Genomic DNA, 22,299 nt, shown 5'->3' on the forward strand with positions numbered 1-22,299 from the left:
TCATTGTCTGGAGAATTCACAGTGAATGAATGGGAATGTTGATGACGTTGATATCATGCGGTTAGCACAAAACTAGAAGAAAACACCGAAGGGTGAAGAAGAAAGGTCATTTACATGAAGACGCTGACGAAAATGTCTAACTGGAGAGACAATGAGATTCAGGAACTTCTGTCAGTAAGGGTCGACACTGAAATCAGACAACGGCAAGAGACTCGGTTGTTTATGACCAAATGACGAACTGGCTACATGATCGTGGTGTAATCTGCGTCATGTCCTGCCTTCCGCACACTCTACCCAGGCACCACCCCTTGCCTAAACCAAACGAGTATTTGCAGTAAGAGTACAAGTCTGACAAAGACAATCTCCTATTGTGTGCTACATGTTTGAAAGGGAAACTCCGGACAATGTCCCAACCTGATTCTCTGGACATTGTCCAAAGTTCTTATGAGAAAACGGCCACAGACAATCAATATTTCTGGAACTTTGATTTGGCTGGCAAACCAATGGAAAGCTTTAGTAGTTATCTACCCAAAAAGTTTCCAAAGATCTAATCTTATTTTTTCATCCAACTAGAGATCAAAACTAATTTCCTTCCCTAGCTTGTTTGTGCTCCTTAAGGTTTTCACTTACCAGTGAGAGCTGTGAGCACAATGTGCAGATCATCACCTCACTCTCCTCGCAGCCATTGCCTGATGAGAACAGTGTGTGTGTGTGTGTGTCACAGACTTTTTATCATCTTCAGACTGTTTCAAGCTGAATGTGAACAATATGATTTGGATGCCTGTAGGCCTTTACAGACTGGGGGAATGTGGGGTCTGTGTCCCATTAAGAATCTGTTATAATCTTATGATTGAAAGATGGAATGAGGCTGTGGAAGCTGGGGGGATCAGCTGCAGCACATTAGGACTTAAAGCCTGACAGATCTCGCTCTTCTGGGTTCAAGAAATAGATTCCATGCTGTCCAACTAACCGGATTTTTCCCTCTCCACTCCATCTTGTTTGCATAACACCAAGGGCTGGGCAAATTGAAAAGATAATCCCTATTCTTTTATGCATTACTGCGGGGTATGTGAGGCTTTGGGCATTGAACATTGAATGTGAAGCAGAGGCTGTGGGTGTGTGCTGAAGACATTAAATGTGAGCCCCATTTGTGAGCTGGATCAAACTGCATTCACAAATACTTTTTATGGCTTTTTTTAAGTACAGGGTGGTTTTGATTTACTCGTAAGTACATAAACAAAGTCATACTTTATAAAAGGTTTGAAAATTGGTGGTAATGGCTTTAAAAATTGTTAATTATGCTTTACAGATCACCAAAAGCCATTAATAAAAACAACATTTTGGCTGCCAAGTTGTAATAAAATCCCTTTGGCTGATATATATCCCCCTTTTAGCCTAATAAGCGCTATATTTTAGCTAGCACTTTAATTCATCTTGATAGTATATCTCTCTGTCTACATCCGTTTGTTAATAACTTAAATTAACTGAAACCCACTGAGCTCAGTGCACTGTTTGTTGACACGAGAACAGGACGTGAGCAGACGGGCCTAACCACGCTGTCGAGTGGGCGACACTGCTGGGAACGTATGGCCTGTTAGTACAGCCTGAAGGCTTGTCGTAAATTAAATCCAAGTCAAAGGTACAGTGTGTAGGATTTGGCGGCATTTAGTGGTGTGGTTGCAGATTGCAACCAACTGAGTACCCCTCTGCTCACTCCTCCCATTTCAAGACTGCAGTAACGTGAGCCGCGGGGTGCAAAACCGTGGTCGTTCGCCTCGTTCAGAGGCCATCCTCACCATAATAACACTACTTAAGGAACAACGGAAGTCAGGCGGCGCTGGCGGTAACTCGGTTTTGCAATCTGCGGCTCACGTTACCGCAGTTTCACAAGCGTGTCGAAGAATTACGGTGGCCTTCAGGTAACGTAAAAACATGAAACTCTCGCTAGAGCCAGTGTTTGGTTTGTCCGTTCTGTGCTACATGGTGGAGCAACATGGCGGACTCCGTAAAGAGGACCCGCTCCATATGTAGATATGAAGGGCTCATTCTAAGAAACAAAAACACAACAAAGAATGCAGACTTATAACTTCTGGTAAACAGTACCATTTGCTTTCTTTGGAAATGATTTGGAAATGATTTCATTTCTGCAGCAAAACATCTTGGGGTTTTACTTCAGCAACCTAACACAGTCCGCTCATCGGAGAGTCCAGATGTGATTCCCTCTCCGTCACCATCTAAAGTAAAATAGTGAGTAAAGTCTGAATGTCACTTTAGAAGACACTGATTAAGCAAAGTGTCTCAGAGCCTCGGCCTTGAGTTTATTAATGATCGAGCCAAAGTGTTGTATGACTCTTTCAGCCATTAGAAACCTGCAGCGGATTTGTCACAGAGCCTTAAGCCGTCTCATTCCTCCCCTTCCTCCCCTCCAACACCGCACTGTTTCAAACACTTCATTACTGATGAGTTGTGAGGCAATGGATTTTCAAACATTTCACTGACTCCATCTCTTGGCAGGGCCTTTTTGTCTGGTCCCTCCAGCAGGTTGGAAACAGATGGGAGGAGTGACCGAGGAAAATGTCGGGACAATATCTAAACTATCTCGAACACTTGCCTCATAATCTGTCAGAGTGCCTGGAACCAACAGTGCAGCTGCAGATTATAGTAAACAGTTATACTTCAAAATACTTCTGTTATGTAGGTCTTAAAAATTATCATTTTTTCTTCTTAAATACTTTGTGCTGTTATGGCTCTCTGTTGTGATGATTAAATGATGAAACCCTTTTTTTTGGAGGAAAACTGTGTGTATTCCAGCTCTGTTAATTAATACTATAAAGCAATAATAATAGATTTTTATTAGGGCTTTCAAAGTTAAAGCAATAATATCACGTTAACGCAAATTAGTTTAAACGCATTTGCGCAACTTGCGATTTTTAGGTTGTAGTGGGCTCAGTTTTAAAGCTAGAGTGAAGATACTGGCATCATATGAAACTAGAAAAAAAGTTATCCATTGGTACCAACCATGTCATACTAACTTGTCGCTAAGGAGGTTAAATAACGCTCCAAATCTATGCTACATTTTGGCGAGGAAACACTGGCATGGCCATTTTCAAAGGGGTCCCTTGACCTCTGACCTCCAGATATCTGAATGTAAATGGGTTCTATGGGTACCCACGAGTCTCCCCTTTACAGACATGCCCACAATGATAATCACATGCAGTTTGGGGCAAGTCATAGTCAAGTCAGCACACTGACACACTGACAGCTGTTGTTGCCTGTTGGGCTGCAGTTTGCCATGTTATGATTCAAGCATATTTTTTATGCTGAATGCAGTACCTGTGAGGGTTTATGGACAATATTTGTCATTGTTTTGTGTTGTTAATTGATTTCCAATAATAAATATATATATACATTTGCATAAAGCAGCATATTTGTCCACTCCCATGTTGATAAGTGTATTAAATACTTGACAAATCTACCTTTAAGGTACAATTGAACAGATAAAAAATGTGCGATTAATTTGCAATGAATAACGATTAACTATAGACAATCATGCGATTAATCGCGATTAAATATTTTAATCGATTGACAGCCCTAATTTTTATATTTACCACAATTAATAGAGAGCTCCTAAAAAGTGGTGGAAAAGTTGTAGAAAGTTAATTTCGCTGCTTCAGATGGATGCAGTCTTGTTTTCATCATGTTTTATGGAGAACTGTTATTATTTTCATTATCTCTCTCTTTTTACCCTTTAATTAATGAGGTTTATCCAGTACCATGCATTTAAAGATACAACTGCTTTGTGTTTTTTTTTCTTTTTTATATTGCTGTTGCGTGCAGTTTGCTACAGGTTTCCAGAGATGGAACATATTTATCCATTTCTGTTTCACATATGCTAGAAGGTGGGTTGAGCCAAGTAATTCATCATTTTTAAACATTTGGTTTCCATTATATAAATGCAAATCAGATTTATGTTAAGGACAAATGAGTCCCCAACATTTGTGAACAGTGACTGTTTCTCCGAGCTAAGCTCCTTCTTTTGCACGCATGCTTTGTGTATTAAGAACACAATGCAACATCTGCTCCAAACAGTGTTACTGAGTCTGTGTATCACACATTTGCCTTCATATTTATTTGCACAGCTGAATTCCTGCAACTGTGTTCATTAGACCGTCCAGTGGTGGAAAGTAACTAAGTACATTTACTCAAGTACAATTTTGATGTACTTGTACTTTACTTAAGTTTATCCAACGCTACTTCTACTTCTACTCATCTACTCATCTGATAACTTCAATTACTTTTCAGATTCAGATTATTAATGCAAAATATTAATCAGCTAATAAATGATGTATGATGTATAAATGTATTGTCATAGATTAAACTCAGCTGTATACTGTATAATGTAATTAAAATCAGCTCCACCTTTACGAGCTGTAACATTAAACATTAAACATTAAAACACATTAATTAATCAATTATTATAATTTAATGCAATATTATTCTGAAATGGACCGCATAATGCATACTTTTTTTACTTAATTAAAAGATCTGAGTACTTCTTCCACCACTGATACTGTCCTACACTCACATCAATCACTATAGACATGAATAACATCAGTAAAATTCATGCAGAGTACCTCACTCAGTATTTCTTTAAATATTTTTCTTCAAAATTTCACGAGTTGATTACAAACTCTGAAAGACAGCTTATATGTACAGCACACCAACTTGTGGGTGTGAATTAAGTGAAAATGATGCCCTTCCACCACAACATGGCTGTGGCTCAGAGGGTAGAGCAGGTCGTCCAAAATATTCTGTATTCTTTCCTGAGAATTAAAAGTAAAATTTGTATTTCAGATTTAAAATGCTGTTACAGTGTACTTATTATTTTGCTATTTTCATCCTTTAAAAATCACCAGAATGCAGGAAAGAAAGTCCCTGAAAGTCAAATTTTTCTGGGGGAAGACTTCCAGACCCCCACTTTGGTAATGAAGGCCTCCATATTTTTAAGGTCTCAAGGTTGGCAAGTATGACCAGAAGTGACGAGAAAGTGGAGCTAGGTACAACGGAACGCTTAATAAGACATTTCCAGACGACCAAAAGGTTAGAATTAACTTTCATGAACTGAAAACACACTGTGAAAGGGTTAAAGTTGTAAGACGAAAACACGGAAAACTCCCAGACTGGACAACGCCGTGGTAGTGACCTGTCAATCACAAGGTAGCAACGCTCTAAAGCATCCCCTGCTTTATGGTCTATCTGACTCTAAATGGGACCATAATTTACTAAATGAACATCATGCTGTATTGAAGAAGACTTGAAACTAGCAATTGAGACCATAAACTCATGTTTACAATGTTTACTGAGGTAATAAATCAAGTGAGAAGTAGGCTCATTTTCTCATAGACTTCTATACAATCAGACTTCTTCTAGCAACCAGAGAAGTCCGCCCCTGCTGGCTGTTAGAAAGAATGCAAGTTTAAGGCACTTCAGCATTGGCCCCACTTTTCAGACAGCCCACTGAATCTGAACCTGGTTATCAGAGTTAAATGTCCATGCAGGATATACACTAATCCTCTAACGACTGCCTGTTTCTACTCAATGTGTCACTGAGCAAGGCACCTGAACCACCTACTCTGGTGGTCTCTCACTATCTGTGTAGATATGGGTTAAAATAAAAACATTTTTTGTGGCTAATTAAGGAGGCACTGGAAAGAGGTGATGACATGTAGAATGTTTTATGTCTTGAGGGTGTATATCTTGAGATTTATGGAAATGATAAAGATTATGAATGTCCCGAGGTTCTTAATGCTTTTGGTAAACTCCTTCAATTTTTCTAAACACGATTTCACAGTATTAGAAATGAATGGATCTCAAAAACTGGACTGACATTAAGGTAGTCTCCGTTCTTTTTCATTAAAAAGATATCAGAGATCAGAGAGAGGTATATTTAGAAGTCTGATAAGAATGTCATCACATCAGCCTCCCCTCAGCTAAACTGGATTTTATCCAAGAAATATTATGCAGAGTACCTCCTTGAACATTAACAATGCTGTAGACAAAATCACTGTGCTTTATATAGTCTAAAAGCCTCTCTGTCTTGCACAGCCTGCAGCCAACACACCCCGACTGCTGCAGGACCAGCATTCAAGCTGTCATCACGCTGTATTTCAGGGGTGTTTGACGTCAACATATGTTGCGTTCTTTCAGAAAAGAAGAGGCAAGTTAAACAATTAATCTGCGGCAAAAGACATGTAAAGGTCCGGGTCCACCAAGGCCAAAGTGCACCTGAAAGGTTTATATTTAAAATGCATGATAAAACCGATTTCCATCTGTAATTCCCACATCAGTATTTCCAAAATAAAACTTATTCTCTTTACAATAGCGTTGGTATTATGTCAGCAAACGTACATACAGTAGGTAGAGGTGATAACTGCACAACTCAAAGTAAAAGACGTTAATTTAATCTGCTGTTGTAACGTCTTCGCACTGATAATTCAGTTACGGCCTCGTTTTTATGAATTTACGGTTGCAAATAATATTTTTCTTTGACAGGAAACCGATTTTTCAAAACCTGATGATCATAAAAGAACTTTGCTTTTGTGACTCATCCATCACATTTAGCTTTTAAAAAGCTAATTAAATCTTTTATAAGTAAAAAAAGTGCTTTAAACTATTTTAAAAAGTTCTTTTCCCTATATCTGTCCAGAATCTTCCCTTTGATCCCCTTTTTGCAAAAAGAACACTGAAATATTTAGAGGATTATAAAGTAAGGACAAGCTCTGACATCTATGCTCGATATTAAATCATGTATTGACTGGTCAATATACAGATGCATTTTAGTGCAGCTTGAAGGCCCAACAGGCATATTTGGAGGTGGTGGGTTGGGTTTTGACGGCCAAATCTGATACTGAGTGACAGAGCAATCTGTAGGAGCTCAAAGGCAAACTTTCAGCATTCCTCATTCTGGGGAGGACCACCCAAAAAGACCCCAACGCCTCCCCCCTTTCCCCTCACTCCCAGCTCACCCAACCCTCCCCTCTGTCTCGGGTTACAAGGCATCGCTGGTCTCCAAAAGAAAATGTCACAAAAAAGGAACTTGAACTTCAAAAGGCGACTAATCTGAAGTAGCCTGAGTTAATCGTGTGCATCTGTTCCACAACTCCGAGGCTTCTAACCCGCCGGAGTCTCGCTCTGCCGGTTGCTTCACCATGCAGTAAGCAGCACCGAAACAGTGACCCAAACACTATTAAAATGATCACCACTCAGAACCGCTCTGGTAAATGTTGTTGACAAAGCCACATGGAGAGAGAGACTGTCATTTTGAGGTTGGGGAGGCTGATGTTCCTTCCAACAAGTCTGATTTAATGAGTCTATTATCAAGTTAATGTCATGACCTCAGTAGAGAGTTTCATTTTAACACAGATGCATTTTCCAAATAATAAAGTCAGTCGTCAAGGAGGAAAATTAAACGTCAAGTTAGGTAACGTCGTTGAAATATGCCATCAATCATTTACTTATTTTTGTGTGCATTTTTCAAAGCTTTATGTGTTTCAAACTATAGCTCTCTCTGTTGAACCAAAATTAGAGACCATGTTGTGATGGGATTACACCAGCTGTGATGCCAGATCAGGCCAGGGGTGTAAAATGCGGGGGCAATGATCCCTTCCCCACTTCCGACCCCCCTACTTCCAGATCCCTTGCTCGGACCACACCCATCTTTGAACTCTGCCTTCAAGTTTCGGGACTAGGGACTGTTGCAGTAACCGCAATATTGCAATACCGCGTTATTGACAAGCCAACCGCAGGGAATGGCAAGCAACCGCCACAACCGCTATGTGAGTTTGCAATGAGAGTGTTGCATATTTATGCTACAAATCTCAGCAGCGTGACGAGGTGCTGAGCGTCTATTCTGCACTGAGCGCTGTACGTTTGGTGTTTTTTTCTGGTCGCTCGAGGTTGAAAAATGTTCAACTTTGGGTAACTTTTTACCCAGCCGTCCAATCACAATGGACGAGGGGCGGGATAAATACCACAAAGACCAACTGTCACATCCTACATGTACAAATGCTGAACAACAACAACAAGGAGGAGAAATTAATACACATCCTCTCCCCCTATACGTGCTTTAGCCTTCCCTTCATCCGGAGCAAGTACTCCACATTGTGCTGACATTTTTTTTTTTGCTTCTGCGGATATTCCGTATCATAGCAACCATAGCGTCTCAGCGGGAAAAAAATGCTGTGCCTCATTGCCCTTCGGTGTTCTGCATTTATGACAATAATACTGCATATCGCACTGTTGAGCCAATCTTTGCAGGGTAAATTCCTTCCCTATTCGGGACTGCATATTGCACAGCTGGGATGTTATCGTGGTAACAAAACCTGTCCACAGAAAGACAGAAATATAAACACCTGGTAAAGTACTCATAACCACTTCTGCGGTAGTTCCCGCTACAGTAGGTGTCTCCAGGTCCATATTTTGTCATGATGACTCACACAGACTCGCAAGTTGAAAACAATACCAGCGTCGCTGTCGCAGCTGGTAATTATTTTCTAGTTCCAACTTAAAGCTACACTAGTTAATATTTTCAATAAATCAAATCAAATTGAATGATAATGTGAAAGGTATCACTCGTACTAAACCCACAGAGAATCATGCAGTTCCCCTCAGCTCTATAGAACATGTTAGTGTCTTTCAGCTCATTCTTTTGGTTTTACTGGTCGATACTTTACTGTTTTGGTTCACACGGTTCACATGAGCGTCATTTCAAGATGCAGCAGGCAGTTGTTTTCATCAAAAAAGCTCTACTGTACTTTACCTGACCTTCATCAAACGGCAGACAGACAAATTTAGAGACTAGCTGGTAAACCTAGTGGAGCATTTAGCAGCTAAAGAGACATATTTCCCTCTGGAGTTAGTGGACACAGTAAATATTGGACTCTAGGTGGCCCAAAAAGTTCAATTAATACTCCTTTAAGTTCATAAGACAATGTCAAAATTGCAGGTGATAAGTTCAATGCATTTGTACACTACAACCACAACCGCACACACAGACTTAAAAAAAACAAGTTCAGGCCTGAAATGCTTTTCTAATTCCTAATACCTTAATCTTGGTAAACAAAGCAGAGACACAGCCAAAGGTTTGCATGAAGCCAGGCCGCAGCAGATAATCCTTTCAGCTGCCAAATATTTCAGATCTGAGTTAATGTCTAGCAGTGATGAGATCTGTCCTGATGCCGATTCCTCCTCAGGCAGATGGTAAACAAGCGAGCCCAGATGTTTCTTTGGGCAGGTAGACAGGTAGAGGTTTACAATAAGCAGATATGGCGAAAGACTCAAAGAACTAAGTAGCAGAAAAAAATAAAAGATGACAATGTCTGATTTCTTTCAGTTTTTTTAAAGCCAATACATAGAAGAAGTTGTAAAAGTGCTATGTTACTGAACTTGCATTTCAACACATCAACATCTCCATGACACTGAACAAACTTCATCTGCAGATCAAGACCATGTGACAGAGTTGAGAGCTACAGCAAAGGCTAGTGAGTGGTTCTTGAGTTGGGATTGTTTTGTCGAAACACAAGCAATGTAAAACATGTTTTAAAAAAGTAAAACTATAGAAAAAAAAACATTAATAGACTTCAAAATGCAAAAAAAATGAGTTTCAAAGTTGATTCTTTAACATGATAACAGCAGTGGACAAAAACCGTCTCACATAAAGGTCCATTTAGTAGCTTTTCTCGAGCTTTCAATGTCACATATTGTGTGATATGATCAGAAAAAATGGAAATTTGAAGATCTACATTTCCATATCAATGAAGTAAACTCCACCTAATGTTGAAAATGATGTATTATGATTGAAAGCTCCAGAGCAGCTTCTAAATGGATCTTGAAGTGAGACTGTTTTGTCAACCAGTGTTAGACACTACTGCTGATGCATCATTCCTGTCTCTGTTTTTTGTTCTGTGATGCTTTTATCTTAAATTTATGCAAAACAGACAAATGTAGACAGTGTGAAAATATTATCTTTGCACCTACAATTAGCACAAAGTGTTTAATCTTTCTGAGGGCAGATTTTTGTATCAGTCCCTCAGAATCAAACACAGAGTGCATTTTTAATCACTCAACATTTTGTGATGAACATTCAGCAGCTGTAAAGGCAGTAATTGAATGTAGAAGACAGAATTTACCGTAATATGATGCAGCCACAAGACATGTTGTGTGTTGAGTTCCTCCAGCATGACTTGATTGGAAAGCCTCTCAAAACACCTGTAGCCCACAGCTGCATGGAGGGAATTTGGACGACATGCATTCTGGGAAATGTAGGATATTCCCTAAGTCAAATAGACGGAAACACAGCAGGATTGGAGAAAGTGTGGCCAACAGAGAGTTGAAGAGCTCATCAGAGAATGACTTCTACAGGCCTAATGTAGTTAACATTACAGTAACAAAATATTGATTCATATTGATCAGCGCTCCCTAGTTTGATTGTTTGATCGGAATTTGCGAGTGATTGACAGCTGCCTCCTTTGAATGAGCCGCCAATAGGAATGCTCTCTCTCTCTGAAATGACCTGTGATTGGTCAAGTCTCCCTTAACGGGCTAGATTTTTTTAAAGCCTGTAAGCAGAGCCATGAGGAGGTGCAGAAGTCTAGTTTTCTCTCAGAACACTTGAATTACAATATGCTCAAAGGTTTTTATGGAATTTTTGCCCAATGATGCCAAAAACATTCTGCCTAATGCCACTTTCAGTTGACCTATGTATTTTGTATTAATCAGGGAACATTTTAAGAACATAGATTTTGTTTAAATCAGTTAGACTCTTTGAGCTTTCATTTTTATTTTTATTTCATTGCTACAAACTCATGCTTTGTGGCCTATCATTGTTCAAACCCCTAGATATTTATATTCTAGAGGAGATCTCAAAGTTTCCAAAGTCACCAAATATGTCAGACTAAATTACAGGATATGTGCATAAAATGATGCACAAGACATCTGGCGGAGCCGTAAAAAAACACTTTGATTAAGTGCTGGAACAAGTAGACATTACAGTATGGATTTTTTACTTTAAACTACTTGAGGGAACATTTAAGGGAGGAAACTAGGGATCAAGAGATTAAATACCATAAAACATGATTCCTATTATTATTATTACATGAATCCTATATATTTGGACTACTGGATCCTTTGCCTTGTATGTTATTAAAATATGGAAACATGCTTCCAGGACAAATTCTTTCACATTTATTTTACCTGTCAATCTTATTCTGACTCTGGTTGCCTTTTGAAGTTTAAAGGCTAGGAAAAGGTGTGTATTAATGTCACCAGATGTTCTCCAGCTCTGCACTGGATAGACCCAACTGTGATCATTCGATATGACACACAGGAGCCAGACGTCACTGACATCAGTAATTTGATTTTTCTCTATTTGGGAGTAATGACAGACCCCCAACCAAACTGTCTGCATTCCTCTCTGTGGGACAGAGGCAGAAAAAAACATCGCCTATCACATTTCATCCTCTGCACCACCTTTGCCAAGTAGATAGCAACTCCAGCAACATGTGGCCTGCCCTTGAAGACTACCCGAAACCACATGTGTGAATCCCCCATCCCCTCTCACACACACACACACACACACACACACACACATAGGCAGCCTGGTGTCGTTGGAGTGGGGTGATTAGGGGGAAGCCAAAATCAAAGGTACAAATGTTGAAAATTAAAGGACTTGCAGACCGGCCATCTTTTCCTCTCTCACGCAGGAATGCTTCTCATTAGACGGCTGCCTCGATGTGAACCAGCAACCCGCAGATGCAGATTGGAGTGGGCGTTCGCTTTTCAGAGTCTCTTCAGAAAAAATCCCTTAATGTTTTCAGTGTGTCTACATGGGTTTGGATCTGAATGTAACAGGATGTGTTACAGGATTTAAATCAAATTGATCATTGTTTGCACAGTGAGGTGCAGATAAATGAAATCAATCAAGTTATTTCACCTAAATCACTAAAAAAAACATATTCTCACTTAACACTAGTGGTTTCAAGTCATACATAGTTTTTATTAGTGCTATTTTTGAATAATAAAAAAGGTGTCAAGGCCAAAGCTGCTTTTTCTACCTTTTCAAAGTGTGCCGCAGACGGATGACATGACTCGATCACATGTCTCTGCTCGCCTTTTTTTTTGTAGCTCACAATTCACCAGACATTCATCACACAATCTGACATACCTCCAAATTGATCTCATACAGGCTGACACAGATCGTGAACAAAGATTTTATTAGACCCATCTTGCATCATGTGACATCCAAAGAACTTGCAAAATTACTGTTGCAGTTTTCATAGAGACTATTTCTTTGGTAGAAAGTAGCTTCTTCCCACATAAAAAACAAGATGGATATCTCAAAACCTCAGGAGATAAAAGCAAAAGCATCTGCATGGCTAAGTGTTAAAATGTGACTTTAACTGATCCTTTAAAACAGTGATTCTCAGAGTAGGCTACATGGATCCCCAGGGGATTTTCCATTTATGCAAGCAGTGGAAAAGCAAAATGGATTACTGCATTTCAGGGCTGTCCATCGCTTGAATGTTTTAATCGTGATTAATAGCATGATTGTCCATAGTTAATCGCAATTAATTGCAAATTAATCACACATTTTTTATCTGTTCAAAATGTACCTTAAAGGGAGATTTGTCAAGTATTTAATGCTCTTATCAACATGGGAGTGAGCAAATATGCTGGCTGCTTTATGCAAATGTTTGTATATATTTATTATTGGAAATCAATTAACAACACAAAACAATGACAAATATTGTCCAGAAACCCTCACAGGTACTGCATTTAACATAAAAAATATGCTCAAATCATAACATGGCAAACTGAAGCCCAACAGGAAACAACAGCTGTCAGTGTGTCAGTGAGCTGACTTGACTATGACTTGCCCCAAACTGCATGTGATTATCATAAGTTTCTTTGTTCCCATAGAACCCATTTTCATTCACATATCTGGAGGTCAGAGGTCAAGGGACCCCTTTGAAAATGGTCAAGCCAGTGTTTCCTCACCAAAATTGAACCTAAGTTTGGAGCGTTATTTAACCTCCTTCGCAACAAGTTAGTATCATCACTCTAGTGATAAAACTGAGTCTGCTACAAACTCCGTAAGACAGCAGCATGTCAGATTTTTAAAGAGGTTAATTAAAAATCGCAAGTTGCATTAATGCGTAAAAGAAATTAGTGGCATCAAAACAAATTTGCGCTGTGTTATCATTGTGTTAACTTTGACAGCCCTGCTGCATTTTCATTATAATTGTACTCAAATCACACATAGGCTACATACTGTATGTGGACAATTATGATATAATGCTGTTGTGGAATTACATCGTCAAGTTTACATTATCATTTTAATAAACTCCCTTATGGGCTTCCATACAAAGCGGAGTATAAAGTTGCATAAAATGGAAATACTCAAGTAAAGTACAAGTAGCTCAAATTTGTACTTGAGTACAGTACTTGAGTAAAAGTACTTAGTTACTTTAACTTGGTTAAACTGTGATGGAACTTTGCCAGCAGCGGTTGCCACTAGCAACAGAATGTTCAAACCAAGTGCTGGTGACAGAACACAGCTAACGGACAGTGATGGATGAGAGGAGGTTAATAAAAGAGCTAATAAATAATAATTAATGACATAATCAATCATTAACTAGTTCACTCTAGTTTTAATGACCAGCCTCTCCTTGTGACAGGAACTAATTTGTCAGTGTCAAAGTCACAAAGATAACGCTCATTCATCTCTGCAGTGGCGTTTTCCTTTACCTTCCCTTGAGGTAAAAAACAATCTGAAATCTGAACAAGTGACGTTGTGGAGAGTTATAAAAGGGTTGTCAATAAATCACAAACTTTCCCCTCCTGTCCTCCTCATCCCTCCATGACATGATGGATAGGAAACACTTGAGATCACGTGTTTATGCTTAAAGTGCTTCAGATATTAGCTCCATTGCCCAACACCTATGCACATGTTTAACTTATGTGAGTGTGTGGAAGGTGGCGGTGATGGGTGAGCAGGAAGTCCACATACATGTACAAAGCACATCCACTTTCTGTCTCCGCTCGCCTCGCGTTTTGTGCCCTTGACTCGCATCAACTTTATCGAGCTGGTGAATTATTCACCGCGTGAGCCATTTAATCATCTGAGTTTATTTAACCTTTCACAGAGCCCAGCCAACAGCCAACAGGGCCGTGTCATAGGTGTGTGTACACTACAGGGAAAGGCATGCGCTAAGTGAGTGTGTGTATAGAATTAGAGACCGCGGCGTATCCTGTTTACATTCACACGCTCCACTCCCATATAGTCAGGTATAAGTCAAGCTAATAATGTCCCCTTATTTCGTTGCTTTTAAGCAGAATTATCTTTAAAGGAACAGTGTGTAGGATCTGGCGGTATCTAGCGGTGAGGTTGCAGATTACAACTTCTCCCGTGTGCCAAGCGTGTAGGATTGCTATGGTGGCCGACGTGAAAATGAGAATGGTCCTCTCTAGAGCCAGTTGTTGTAGAGTAGAGTGCTTCCTCCAAATTCACACCAGAGTAGCGCCGAAGTGCGGCTTGCGCCGAGCTGCCATGCAATGTCAATGACAAGCTGCTGCGGCCACTCCCACACTCGGCGAGCTGCAGCCGTTTGGTTCTGCGGCGAAGCGCGGCCAACCAAAAGTTGGGAAAAATTTAACTTTTAGCGGCGAAGTGCGGCCCGTGACTCCTGTGACATGTTGACCTATGTTACAAAGAATTTCTTGCCGCCTGAAACACACGTCTACTGGCTGCAGAAAAATTTAATTATTGCGGCGAGCCGCACTTCGCCACTGCCTGGTGTGAATTCAGCGTTAGAGAGTGTGTGTACGTGGGAAGTGAGTGGTGAAGGATGAGACAGAGAGCAGCGGCGTTTGGTTTGTCCGTTCTGGGCTACTGTAGAAACATGCTGGAGCAACATGGCAGACTCTGTGGACCTGCTCCCTGTGTAGATACGGTGCCTTCAAATGGGGTCGTGATTACCGTGTCCACTAGAATATGAACGCCCCCCTCTTGTGATATTCACAACCTTGTAAGTGGAAAGTTTCTCAAAGCTCAGAGTTCACAAGTTGTGACGTGTTTGCTGATGTTGTCAGAAATGGCGGAGGCATAGAAGTAGATTTTTCGGTGCATAATAAGTTAATATATTGTAATTTTAGTCGTACATTGTTTTTCCTCGTAATTTTATAATATGTCTGAGGAAAATGTTGATATTCCCAACGGCCTCATCTTTTTCCTCTGTCATTATGCCTTTGCATTTCCTGCATTATGTTACCCACTTGCTAGCTTGCTAAATTGTTAGCCTCTGTAGTTTCTAGACGCCGACAGTAACGTTAATATTACCGTTGCTTAGCAGCGGTGTTCTCAAGACTTGACCACTTGAACGCCAAGCATACGCTATTGTGCTCACGAGTTTCATTTGAAGGCACCAATATAAACGGTTCATTCTGAGCTAACGAAAACACGCCTCTTATTTTCAGGTGATTAAACACTAATGAAAACATGAATATAATAATATTCCATTTCTGCTAATAGATCCTCCTTTAGCTTGAAAGGTCTCACAGATGTGTAGAGAAATAGGTCACCAGTCTTGAGCACATGCCACCCCATGTTAGCCTATCGTCATCATCACTCCACCTGTTCCCCGCATAGCACGTCCATTTTGCGCCGAAACAGCAACTGTTGGGCTTTGAGGGGGGGGGGTGTTGAAATCCCTCTGAAAGCGGCCCGCTGACCTTCTCCCTACGAGGTGTTTATGGCAGCAGGTTGGATTTTAGGCACTTGAGCTATGTGACCCCTCCTGATCCCACACTCGTATGTAAAAGCAGTCCCTTCATTCCTCCGGCCAGACCCCTTACCATCGCTAAGCCACGGATTGAAATCTTAGATTGTGGGAAAAACGGCCACCTTTCATCCTCGTTTGAGTCTTTAAGTGTAAAGAACTCAACGGCACTTCTGGTCTGATGGTGATAAATGTGGCTTCAGATGATTTCCCAGGAACTATGTGCGCGTAACAACTGCTCATATCTTTCCACTGCTCTCTTTGTTCTATTTAAAGTCATTCAGCTGGCTGGCAGGTGCTACCTGGAAAATTAGGAGATTTCCTTTGAAAATGTCAACCACAACAACCAGTCTGACTGAATAACCGCGTCTACTGAACCACCACATTACATGATGTCGGCGGTTGTTGCCAGATAGCGAGTTCAAAAGCTTTGGCGGCGGTGCTGTTGACCACTTGTGATGGTTTTGAGACAAGGCCTCCACTGTTCCTGGAGCAGACTGAGGAGGCTACAGCTGCTGATAACGCCGCCTCTGGACTGATTAGAGTCATGTGTTACAGGATGAAAGCAGAAGCACTGAGGGTGACGTTTAAAGTAGTAATCTCCGGATTCGTGTTGCTTCGATTTTGGTGACATCTGTGACGCTAAGCGGTCATTGCTGTGGTGTTTTTTTTCACCACATTTCCCAGCAATGATTTGTCAAACAAAGGCTTTATTTCCTGTTTATATTAAATGTTTTTGATGTTGACAGGAAATGCATGGCAATGTTTTATAAGCTCTAATGTTCTGTAATCTGTTGGTTCGTAAGTACAGAACATGTTCACCGTAACAACTTTATAAGATGCTGACAGGTCAGCTGCTGTGGCCCTAAATGGACAAAAAGATATCCATTTAAGCTTCAAGTGCAAGTTTGAGTCAGTTGTTACCTTTCAGATTTGCTGCTAAGTTGCCTAAAATAAAAAGCATCAGATACAAAAAGTCTTTTGTGTCTCACGCTGTTTTGTTTTTACAATTGAATTTGAATTAGAGTTATTGAATTGTCTCTTGCCTCTAGAGATTTTGTTGGTTTGTTTGTTTGAGGGTCATGCCGATTTTTTGGTCATTTTCTTATTTATATGGACTTTTTGTCTTCTGTTGTATTTTTTGAACACATTAAAACCAGGCCTGCTTTGACTTCTTCCTTTGATTTATTATTGAGTTTCTTTGTTTGTTCACCCTAACTACTCATCTTTTTTTCAGTTTCATGTCAAATCAAATTCCCTATTGTTTTATGCTAATCCGAATCAGAATGGAAATGTATTCAAATGAAATCAACATGGAGTTTTCTTTTTACTTCTTGACTTTCATGCTTTAGCCAGATGAACCAGCAAATTGCACAATGAGGTCCACAGACTCTCTCTGAGCTGCAGGGGTGAAAATGAAAAAGGGCCACATCTACTTTGAGCACGGTAGAAAAGTTTACATTCCCCAAAATGGAGCGTGGAGGTGTCGCTTTATAACAAGATTATGTGACATCTTAAAGGGACTATTTGTAACTTTCAGAAATGCTTCTTAACAGCGACACCTGTGGCCGTGAAATCAACGAAAGTCAGCGTCGGGCTCGCGCTTGCTCGCTCTAAATATACCTGAACGAGCATCGCTCAAAACAGTGAGGCGACACACGTCAGCTAAAAGCACAATATCACTCTATATTTCAGCTGCTTGGTGGTAATGTTAGCTGACCAGACGAAGGTCTCTCCATGAACATGATTTAGATCTGATCCTAGTGTTGGCTTTTCCTGCCTAAGTGCAGGCTGAGGCAGCGGGGCTCTGCAGCATGTCTCCTCTGCTCTCTCCGCCCGCAGCCGGAGAGAGCAGAGGAGACACCGGCACCCGGTCGGTAACGAGAGGGTAACGTAACTCTCTGAAGAGCTCCGTCACTTCACAAGACACGGGAAACCTCTGTTGGTCCGGAGGAACTGCAGTATTTATTTCTGCACAAACGTCTCCTGTGCATTCACTAGATATTCTCAGAGCTAAACTAACTCTTCTGCAGTGTGTAGTGAGCGCGCGTTCACGTCTAGAGGTGGAGCGAGACAGCGAGGACGCGCGCGCATTCTGAGTGAAGGAGAGCAGGCAGCGGAGACGAGGCTCCAGCCACACGCGAGCGCGCATATGCGAACGCGCATGTGTGACGACCCGCTACATTTATACGCTTAAAAAGTTACAAATAGTCCCTTTAAAGGAGAAATAACACATTCTTCCTCTTGAACATACAATTTGAATTCATATTAGTATTAATATTTATTTATTTGTTTTCATTCATAGATTTAAAAAAAGAATTTATTATATATATATATATATATATATATAATTTTTATTTTTATTATTATTATTACATTTCTTTCTCTCCTTTGTTTTCTGTTATATGTACATATTATTTTATTTGTTACGGTTTAAGTTGTTATAGTCTTTTTTCCTAAGGAAACAATAAAAAGCATGATTAAAAAAAAAGTTGAATTCATAAACAATAGAATACACCCTTGCACATTTAATTACACTTAGTCTGGTGTGACCAGTATCTTACGGTGGCTATTGTTAGCTAATGCTAGCAACCTTTAGACAGATATTGGAGTGTAACTGACATTAAGTAAGTTCACATCTCTTTTTATGACTCTTTCCCACTTGTGCTACTGATAGACCAGGTTTAAGCATTTGCTGTTGTCTGCGCTTTCCTCTAATTGCTTTCTAAAGCCACTTTAGACACCCTGTAGATACAGACATTTCCAACGTGTTATCTTTAAAATTAGTGGGCTTGCTTTACTCACGGTTGTGGTGACTTGCTTGGCTTGTCAGGCTGGCTTGATGTTGAATGCTCGTGCAGTTAATAATAATCTTAATCAAGGTTGTTCCAAAACACATTCAACAAAGACAATAGTCCTTTACAACAATCAAAACCAAAAGAGGCAAAACTCATAAAATGACATGCAAACTTAACTTGAGGTTTAAGTTAAACAGTAAACGTTAAACGGTTGAGAACTCAAATTATCCACACCTGACTCTACTAATTGGCTGGAGGGCTGTGGGAATTGTAGTCCTATAATTTTCTAAGGCCTTCACAGGTCACCACTAGGTGGCAATATTGTTTTGACTATTTACTAGGGTTGTCAAAGTTAAAGCGATAATTACACTGCAAATTAGTTTTAACGCCACTTATTTCTCTAATGCAATCAAGCAGTTTTAAACTGGAACTAGAAAAACCTAAAGAATCCATTGGTACCAACCATGTCATACTATCTTGTCGAGAAGGAGGCTAAATAACGCTCCAAACTTCCGCTCAATTTTGGCAAGGAAAAACTGTCATGGCCATTTTCAAAAGGATCCTTTGACCTCTGACCTCAAGATATGTGAATGAAAATGGGTTCTCTGGGTACCAACGAGTCTCCCCTTTACAGACATGTAAACTTATGATAATCACATGCAGTTTGGGGCAAGTCATAGTCAAGTCAGCACACTGACACACTGACAGTTGTTGTTGCCTGTTGGGCTGCAGTTTGCCATGTTATGATTGAAGCATATTTTTTTATGCTAAATGTTTGTGAGTATTAAATATTTGACAAAACTCCCTTTAAGATACATTTTGAACTGATAAAAAAATTGCGATTAGTTTGCAATTAATCACGATTAACTATGGACGATCATGCGATTAATTGCAATTAAATATTTGAATCTATTGACAGCCCCTATTATTTACACAAAACAAAAAAACAAAACTTGCTCAAACATCTATTATCCTATAATTGTCACATATGGTCACAAAGTCACACAGGCTCCCTTTAAGACAAAAAATAATAATAATTACAAAAGCGCGCACATCCAGATGATAAATACTAGGTGCTGGACAAAAGAACATGCAAAAGACGGGAAAAAATAGAGTTCGCACATTAAATAATGCTCCCCTTTAAAGGGAACATATCACTCCCTTCTTCACTTTATCAGGAGAGGGACTTAAAGAGACAGGCGCAAAAACGGAGCGTTTCAGACGAAGGGTGAATACAGGTATATTCAGACAGACAGTATGAGGAAAATAATATTTTTTGAACATTAAAGCATATAAAAATGTTCTAGTAGAAACCCAAAATACAAGTATGAACCTGACAATGAGCATGCTATGTCTTCCCTTTTCAGACACACACATATCTTGGTTGAAAAAAGGTTGAATAGGTCAGAGTCCGCTGTTCACAGAAAATGAACTAGAAGTGCACTCGGAGAGCGCAGACCTCCGCCAAGGCAGGTTTCATGTACGTACGCCTTCGGCCTTGGCGGAGGTAATAAAACTGCAGATAAAGAAGTTATGTTGTTGTAACACTGTGTTTTCATATCAGAATCAAACGTACCTCGAGTGATAGATAAATATTTTCAGGGACTCCCTCTAACCTTGTGTGTTGCCCAGTGAGGGTCCTGCGGTCTGGCAGACGAAAACAGAGGCCTCGGTCATGAACACCGGACCCCAACATGGCTGGCTGACATCAAAGTTCCCCTCCACGCTCAGACACAGACAAGACACAGAGACAGGCCAAGCGGACAGAAATCGAAGCGATACATGTATTTTCCCTCAGCGGGGACGTCCTCAGATTAAACACCAGAATAAAAAAGCACTCCTGGAGAGACACAGACTGAAGAAACAACCACTGATAATTGATATTTGAACACCTGCTGAGGAAAAAAGACAGTGATTCTCTGGACTTGAGGCCAACTCACATACAGCAAAGTTTCAACACAGCTATTGTTCAACCGTTCCTCAACCACAGATTCACTTTTCGGATGAATGAGATGTTTGCTTCACCTCCATCGCTGCTTTGACAGATATTTATGATAATATTGTCAAGGTTGTGCTGGTTGACGGACTCTGCCAAAACAGCGAGACACACATCTGAATCACAAGGAGGAGACAACGGCCCTCTTCTTCCCCTCAGGGAGAAACCACAGAGTAACTTGTGATGCTGTGGAGTCATGATCTGGGAGGTGGGAGAAGACAAGAACGTGGGCTGTCTTTACTCCGTCTGGAGACGATTACATTTGGAAATGTATCTGACTCTTCCAAGAAGCTTTTCAGTGAGATGCAATTTGTATCATTTCTTATGGCATGCAAGTAAATCAAGGCTGTCTACACGAAGCACAAGACTCTTTCACAACTGACTACAGTGTGAGGTCGAAGGGGCAATCCCTCAATTCCTATCACTGGTTAAACTCCCTGTGTTTATGAACCGGGTTAAATGCCTCACTGGGGATTCATCATTGATTCTTTCTAAGTTTCAGTTGAAATACTTTTGACAGCTTTAGCTAAAAAAAGTTTTATTTTTAAAATGTGTGCCACCTGCTCTAAGAGGTCTATTCAAACATGGAAAAAGGAAATATGGATATCAAATTGTGAGGTCGAACAGGATCTGGATCAGATTCATTTTGATTTAAATTCAAATCCAAAGTCTGAAAACTGTATTCCTAATAGAATCAATTTAAATATCCATTTTATTTGCAAATCAAATTCTTGTTTGAACTGAATTGAATGCGAGCTGACCCTAATCTTGATATAATATCATGGTTACAACACTATTTTAAGACAGGAATCTACAGAGTCTGACAAGACAATCCAATTACATCAGTCAAAATCTGCTGTATCCATGTGTAAAAGTGTAGTTGGGAAATATCAGCCAGGTCACACTAAATGGCGTATGAATGACATGGTAATTCGCAAGTCATTTTGCATACAATAAGTACGTCATTCTTGCTTTTGGTGTGTCATTTGTACGCCATGTAGTCTGTACTGACTGCAATTTAAACGCTTCTGCGTAAATATGCTACGCTTAGAGCTAGTGACGTAGAATAAAAAGTGAGAAAGACGGGTTGGATGGGTTCAACAAACACAGGATGACTTTTGACCAGGAGACCTGTGTTTTTGTCCCGTAGTGTTGTTGAGTTATTTTGAAGTTACATTAGTGACATTTATGACGTGTTTTCCGTACTTGTTACATTGTTTCCGTACTTATTTTACTTAGTTTACGCAGCTATTTTAAGCCCAACCATGTTTTTCCTTAACCTAACTAAGTAGTTTTGTTGCCTAAACCTAAATGCGGCCATTACGGTAGTTTTGTTTGCGCGGCGTACAAATGACGAAACGAAAAGGCTAAAATCCTCATGACACGCGGAATGTCCTTATAATGTCGTGCTATTTATACGTATATACGTATTTGTACTTTAACCAGCTGATTGCTAAAACTCAATTGCCTTCCACAGGATTTATCATTCAAGTGTCTACAAGGTCTTTTTATATCATAATCTGCTAAATGTGTTTGTCTGAGTAACAGATTCCAGGTTGGGGCAGATAAGAGATAACATATTTTATAATCAGATTACAGCTGCTATTCCTTTTCATGCCTTCAGCTACTCCCCAGATGTGGTCTCCAAACAAACGCTGCCTTTAGATCCGTC

General features: G+C 40.1%; 1 protein-coding gene across 3 annotated transcripts in view; it reads right to left on the reverse strand.

The window, feature by feature from the left end:
* Positions 1-18,875, reverse strand: part of LOC119499396 (protein APCDD1-like) — a 68,360-nt gene extending 49,485 nt beyond the window's left edge. For 2 of the 3 annotated variants that reach the window (XM_037788700.1, XM_037788698.1), the window contains exons 1-2: positions 18,639-18,787; positions 10,188-10,331 (exon numbers count right to left, since the gene is read on the reverse strand). Coding sequence is in view for 1 of the 3 variants with exons in the window: in XM_037788697.1 (XP_037644625.1) it covers positions 18,639-18,732 (94 nt within the window). In the remaining 2 variants the exon portion in view is untranslated. Of the gene's footprint in view, positions 1-10,187; positions 10,332-18,638 lie in introns of all 3 variants that reach the window. The other variant, XM_037788697.1, reaches the window with a different exon arrangement.
* Between the last annotated feature and the right edge of the window lie 3,424 nt (positions 18,876-22,299).

Source organism: Sebastes umbrosus, chromosome 12 (genome assembly GCF_015220745.1).
Source record: "Sebastes umbrosus isolate fSebUmb1 chromosome 12, fSebUmb1.pri, whole genome shotgun sequence".
NCBI classification, from domain to species: Eukaryota; Metazoa; Chordata; class Actinopteri; order Perciformes; family Sebastidae; genus Sebastes; species Sebastes umbrosus.